Source organism: Neltuma alba, unplaced genomic scaffold, assembly GCF_004799145.2.
Source record: "Neltuma alba isolate B1F8T4 unplaced genomic scaffold, ASM479914v2 tig00010740_pilon, whole genome shotgun sequence".
NCBI classification, from domain to species: Eukaryota; Viridiplantae; Streptophyta; class Magnoliopsida; order Fabales; family Fabaceae; genus Neltuma; species Neltuma alba.
Genome location: NW_021635567.1, coordinates 167,278 through 173,603, shown reverse-complemented (window position 1 = coordinate 173,603; position 6,326 = coordinate 167,278). Strand labels below are relative to the sequence as shown.

The 6,326-nt window shown below is 37.5% G+C and overlaps 2 protein-coding genes across 3 annotated transcripts; one reads left to right on the top strand and one right to left on the bottom strand.

Moving 5' to 3' along the window:
* The first annotated feature begins 265 nt into the window (after positions 1–265).
* LOC114758614 (putative pentatricopeptide repeat-containing protein At1g13630) lies at positions 266–4,956 on the top strand. Of its 2 annotated transcripts, XM_028947672.1 has the most exons (3): positions 266–825; positions 1,926–4,037; positions 4,849–4,956. In XM_028947672.1, the coding sequence occupies exons 1-2, from the start codon at positions 372–374 to the stop codon at positions 3,974–3,976; spliced, it is 2,505 nt and encodes an 834-aa protein (XP_028803505.1). In that variant the 5' UTR covers positions 266–371; the 3' UTR covers positions 3,977–4,037; positions 4,849–4,956. The 2 variants fall into 2 exon arrangements, 1 of the variants encoding a protein (XP_028803505.1); XR_003741830.1 differs by lacking the exons at positions 266–825; positions 1,926–4,037 and adding an exon at positions 4,072–4,111.
* Positions 4,957–5,240: 284 nt separating this feature from the next.
* Positions 5,241–5,954, bottom strand: LOC114758626 (GDSL esterase/lipase At2g03980-like). The gene is made up of 2 exons (XM_028947694.1): positions 5,796–5,954; positions 5,241–5,402 (listed from the first exon to the last, which is right to left on the bottom strand). Exons 1-2 carry the CDS (start codon positions 5,952–5,954, stop codon positions 5,241–5,243), a joined length of 321 nt encoding a protein of 106 aa, XP_028803527.1.
* Between the last annotated feature and the right edge of the window lie 372 nt (positions 5,955–6,326).

The following is a 6,326-nucleotide window of genomic DNA, read 5'->3' as shown; positions in this document are numbered from 1 at the left end:
GAAAATTTTTATGCAGTTAGCCTTGTATTATCATTATAGTTGCTGTTCCCATCAAATAATAGAGTCGGCGGCGCAGAAATTTTCCTTAAGTCAGCCCATGTTTTATTAATATTTTTTTTTAAAAAAAAAAAGTTAAACGCTGCCTCTTATGTAAATGTAAATAGAGGCTCAATGGAGAGATCCCGCGCCGGAAAGCCAACGGTTCAGAAATCCTTCTGCTTGATTCAACCATCACTCCCACCACCTTGCCTGGGCAGAGAAAAGGTAAGAACTTGCGCTCCAAACCTCACACCTAATGATCCCTTTTTCCTTTTCTCCTCATTTTCTTGAAATATAGGGGAGTCCCACTCTTGTACCCTAGCTGTTCTTCCATGCTCAGGCGCGTCCACAAATGGAAACCCCACCATTTTCCACGAAAATTTGCATGCCTTTGTCCGTTCACAATCTTCATTTTCAATAAACACTCAGTCTCTGCTGCGAAGGTTGAAAATGAGCCTGTCAGTTCTTCCTCTATCGATCCTAGCGCGGTTGACCCAGTTCGTGAAGTTCTCACGGGTTTGAGGAATTTTGGCTTGAGAAATTTCCTTGCCGGTGAATATTTCCGTTCCGTATTTTGGAAGTTGAATCAGCCGCAGGTGGATCAAATTATCGATTTTCTGAGGAGAGAGAATTCAGATGCTGCGTTGTTCTTCTTTTATGCCTTGAGGAATGACTATGGGTTTCGACACTCCAGGGATTCCCAGTTTGTTGTTGCGCATGTTTTAGCAAGTCAAAGGCGGTATGGGGACCTGCAATTGGTCATAAAGCAAATGCTTGCACGGGAAGGTACGACTGCATGCTTTACTTTGGAAATCACTTATTTGTGTTTCAGGTATGATAAACTTGGGAGCAGGTTGAGAGAACTTAGAGTGAGTGAGAGAAAGAAAAATCTGTTCCAAATTTAATTACTGGTCTAATGGTTGCAGTTTAGTGGTATTTATCCAAGCTCGAATAGGTAACTGAGAAACTAGTTGTTCACGGCGGCGAACTAACTATCTAACAATGATAACGTGTGTCCTCAAGCATAGGCTATTTTGCACCTTGGTTTAGTGAAATGCGGTTTACTCCTTCCACCCACATGAAAATTGGCCCACAGAACCAGTACCCAAATTTCATCCCAAATACTTTGGCACTATATGGTTTTGCAGATTGGCTGGAAATAGTTAAAGTGGCTGATAAATTTAACTCATGACGCAAACTGGTCGATCCTTTTGTCTACATTTACGATCAAAGACAATAGATACACAGTGTAACTGGTTTAATGGTACTCTTAAATCACTCACCTCAACTAAACCCGAAATCCCTGACAATTTTCTTACCGACTTTAAAGATGACTCTGCTAGAAACTACTCATTGCATGGGCGTTCTCTACTCACTCTGCTCTGCACTTATTGTCTTGCAACAAGTTGGTGCAACAGATTTGACGAATCACTGTGCTGTAACGGATTCAACTCAGTAGGGTTGCGGAGGGGAGGTCTAGATATGAAAAGAATCCTATTGTTAAAGACCCGAGGAACCTAATCAACCAGCAACATTAAAGGGAGAGGTGGTTAAGTAATAGACAGAAACTGATTCAAATCTGTCACTTAAAGAGAGAAAATTTATTGTTAAAGTCTTCAAAACGATCTTGTAGGGTTGAGGAGCTATATGCAGATTGTTGCTCTCCATAAATCAGTTTTTAAACTGAAATCCATATCAATTATATAAATTCGATAACTTCATTTTCAAGATTAATGTAATATATTATCTGGTTAGAAAATGTTATAGATAATTTCTTCTGTCCTTATTATTATGCATATTGCTTTTAATTAATATTTCCTTTCTTTTTTCTTTTTTTTGGTTCATTTTTTTATAAAAATCTTTTTAATTTATACGATTTCTTATAGGTTCTGGTTCTGCTCCCTTACTTTGTGAGCTGCTCGTGAGCAGTTTCAGGGGCTGGGACTCAAATAGTGTGGTATGGGATGCATTGGCTTTTGCTTATTCAAGATATGAGATGGTTAATGATGCCTTGCTTGTTCTGGCATATATGAAAGACTTAAATTTTCCGGCTTCTACACCTACCTATAATAGCTTGTTGCATAACTTAAAACAAACTGAAATGTTTTGGGATATCTACAATAAAATGAGGCACAATGGGGCTTCTGAAAACGAGTATACTAGCTCTATACTCATAGGTGGCCTATGTGAGCAGGCTAGGCTACAGGATGCCATTCTATTTTTGAGGAATTCTAAGGCAAATGGACTTGGCCTTTCTGTTGTTTCCTTCAATACAATGATGTCAAGATTTTGTAAATTGGGTTTTGTAGATGTAGCAAAATCTTTGTTCTGTATGATGCTTAAGCAAGGTCTGTTTCCTGATGCATATAGTTACAATATTTTAATTCATGGTTTGTGTATAGCTGGTTCCATAGAGGAAGCTCTAAATTTTATAGACCACATGAAAAATCAGGGGATAAAGCCTGATATAGTAACCTACAACATTCTTGTCAAAGGGTTTCTCTTACTTGGCTTAATAGATGGGGTTTGGCAGCTCATTCAGGACATGTTGTTGGTTGGATTAAATCCTAATGTTGTTACGTATACAATATTAATTTGTGGGCATTGCCAGATGGGCAATATTGATGAAGGTATGAAGTTGCTGGAGGAGATGGTTTCTCTTGGATTTCAGTTGAGTCTCATTCCATACTGTGTATTACTTAGTAGTTTGTGCAAATATGGACGTGTCGGGGAAGCACTAAGATTGTTCTATGACATGGAAACTTCAGGCCTGAAACCAGATCTCATAACATATTCTATTCTGATTCATGGGCTTTGCAAGCTAGGAGAAGTCCAGAGTGCTTTAAAGTTTTATAGGGAAATCTGTTCTAACAGATTCTTCCCAAATTCCTTCATTCACAGTTCTTTTCTGGTATCTATGTGCGAAAATGGAATAACAATGGAGGCTAGAAAGTATTTTGAAGATCTGACGAGCAATGAACCACAGAATATAGTTTTTTATAATATTATGATTGACAGATATGTAAAGTTTGGCAATATTGAGGAAGCTTCACAGTTGTATAAAAGAGTTATTGAGAAAGGAATTGCTCCTACTATTGTTACTTTCAACTCCATGATTTATGGATTCTGCAAGAAAAAGAACTTAAGGGAGGCTAGAAAATTGTTTCAACACATTAGGCGTTATGGCCTATTGCCAAATGCCATAACTTACACCACTCTTATGAATGCATTGTGTGAAGCTGGATATATGCAGGGCGTGATTGAATTACTACAAGAGATGGAAGCAAATAATGTAATTCCAACTCACATTACTTATACTGTAATTATCAAATCTCTTTGCAAAAATTGCAGGCTGAGTGATTCCCTCCAAGTGCTTAATGATATGCACTCTAAGGGTTTACATCCAGATCAAATTACATATAATACTGTCATCCAGTATTTCTGTAAGGGTCACAACATGGAAAAAGCCTTCGAATTGTTCAATGAGATGTTAAGGCTGAAACTGGAGCCTACTCCTGCAACGTATAATGTTTTGATCAATGGCCTTTGCATTAATGGTGGCCTAGAATATGCTGATAGACTGCTAATTGCTCTTGAAGATCAGAATGTCTGTTTGTCCAAAGTTGCTTACACTGCAATGATAAAAGCACATTGTGCGAAAGGTGATGTCCACAGGGCTGTTCTGTTCTTCCATAAAATGATTCAAAAGGGATTTCAAATTTCAATCAGTGATTACAGTGCTGTAATCAATAGATTGTGCAAAAGACGTTTTATTTCTGAAGCAAAGTATTTCTTTTCCATGATGTTATCTAATGATATTTCTCCTGATGAAGAACTTTGCAAGATGATGCTAAATGCATTTTCTGAAAGTGGTGTTCACGGTTCAGCTTCCGAACTACTTGCTGGAATGATTAAAACTGGTTTACTTTCTGAATAGCCAACGAAATGGCTCACTGCATTCCATCTGGCTCTCTAATTGGATCTACTTGGAAATGAAAGTATGAGGTCCATCTCTACCTTTAGCCCTTGTTGACTTGGCAAACTTGGTGAAGTTTAATCAGATTTCCTGCTGGTGAGGAAATTTTTAGTTTCAACACGATTAATAATACTAATAATTGTAAATTGTAAATACCACAGATATTAGAGTATGAATCTCCATTTCTGAAATTTAAGTGGCACTGACGGACAATATTTATCTTGTTCAATATATAGTCAGGAAAACTGGCTCAATTAATTACAGGTGATTTGATTGCCCTGATGTAGTTTCCAATTCTAATTTTCACTATTTTGTTTTCTAGTAAATTTTTGTTTCAATTCGCTCCCAAAAGGTTGATATTATGATCTCTTGTTGGTATTTTTCTTCAGACAATTGTGTAATTTAGGATTTGATCACCATTTATTCAAAATTTCACTTCATTTTTTGGTGACATTGGTATCTGTGAAATATAGGCTAGACATATTCACCCATTCCTCCATATTCCGTATTACCAAACTAGGAAATGTGGCTCTTGTTTGTAATTTCCTGATCTATCCTAATATCTAAATTCGTTTGGTTTCAATCAGAACTTCTTTCTTCATATAATAAAATATATATATAATATTATATGCTGCTCTGTTTATTATGGTCAATTCATTGATTACTTAGATTATCCCGCAGACTTTATTTATTCCAACGTGATAACCATACGAAGACACCTATAACTTAGGTGCATTATACCTCGTAGCATGTTACTCTTAATTTACAAGATTCTCAATATCTCAGCAGAATTCAACTGATCAAAAGATTGCATCAATGTCACTGGCTGCTAGGCATGCACAGGGTGATTGAGACTCAAGGCCTGCAAATTGTTGTCTCATTGAAGCAGCGTCTTACATATATGTCATTTATGATTTGATTTGGGTGATCATCAAAGTAAAGGTGAGTGTTTCTGTTTCCACAGGGAATAGTGTTGCGATGGCACCTGAGATCACCATCAATCCTATTAGGGCCGCAAGGCTTCCATGTATCCAATATCCCTGCAAAGGCAAGCAGTTATTCATCAAATCATTGGTCAATTATGCTATCACAATTTTATGAGTTACTGCCTGATGCATTTGGCTTTCTATGTACCATATTTGTGTGCAGTGGTCCTCATCTCTATGAGGAACATATTGATATCTGAATGTACAAAGATAAGGCAAGGAAGCCGAGACTGCAACTATCATGGCACTCCTGGGAGCCTCTTATTGTAAGAATTAATCCTCCTATTCATTGTTTCATTGCAATTTCCTTTTGGTGTCATGCGGGCAGCAATTGATGGAAAGCACCCTGCTGGGGGAAAATTGGTCACCAAAAACTTCCGTGCTCCAAATATGTGCAGTTCCTGCCATTATTCAGGGGAAAAAAAAAAGATAAAAAGTTTTCCTCTTATGTTCATGCATCATGAATAATTGAGATATTGGTTTTGAACCACGGATATATTTACCAGGCAGAGGAACATGCGAAGAATAAGGAGGATTGTCATAATCTGGCAAAGAGAAATTTGTGTCATTTGTGGTGATGCGAAACTTTTTAAGAACTGATATCATTGATCTTGACAAAATTTACAAACATGTTTTTTCCCCACCATTAACATGTAACTTTGGAGTTCTGCACATGGGAACAAGACACGTTCATTAACTAAAGTGCTAAGGCCAAAAGGAAGAGAAAAGGGGGTAAAAGTGTTATTTCACTCCAGAAATTCTGTATTATTAACTTGAAGATTAACAAATATTACCTGCAGGTGTCTGCAAAATTCTTTTAACAGGAACAGAGCAAATGAGCTAGGAGAAGGCAAGATTTTGTTTTTAATCTGGTCGTAGTCATGGACCCCTGCATTGACAGCAAACAAGGATTCGGATAGATGCCTCTCCAACGCTGCTTGCTCCTTGAACATCTTTGGTAAGTCATTTTGAACAGTTCTCTTAAAGAGCTTTTGTTGGATGGGTAATGTCAAACTTGTCTCCTGCAGATAAAGAATATAAAATACTAGGCTAAAAGCAAGAACTAAAACAAACATAAAACAGTGCTGGTGATGAATTAGTGAAAAGAGGTGAGAGTAAGACTTTTACATTGTTGGTTTCTTGTTGAATTCCAGAGCCAGCAGATGCGTAAGTAATCCCCGTAGTGATTTTGCTTCTTTGATGCTTTGAAAGACCTAGGTAGGCAAGGGGGAATGGTAGCCCAAGAAGTATAGCTGCATAACATATGAAGCACGGTTACCTTGTGGGCATATGCAAAATTTTGCATCAGAATGAACTATCCTTGG

Coding starts and splice junctions, on each gene's coding strand:
- LOC114758614 (XM_028947672.1), top strand. CDS start 372: ATGCTCAGGCGCGTCCACAAATGGAAACCCCACCATTTTCCACGAAAA. Junction 826..1,925: donor GCAAATGCTTGCACGGGAAG/GTACGACTGCAT, acceptor GATTTCTTATAG/GTTCTGGTTCTGCTCCCTTA.
- LOC114758626 (XM_028947694.1), bottom strand. CDS start 5,954: ATGTTCAAGGAGCAAGCAGCGTTGGAGAGGCATCTATCCGAATCCTTG. Junction 5,403..5,795: donor AATTTTGCAGACACCTGCAG/GTAATATTTGTT, acceptor GAATAATGGCAG/GAACTGCACATATTTGGAGC.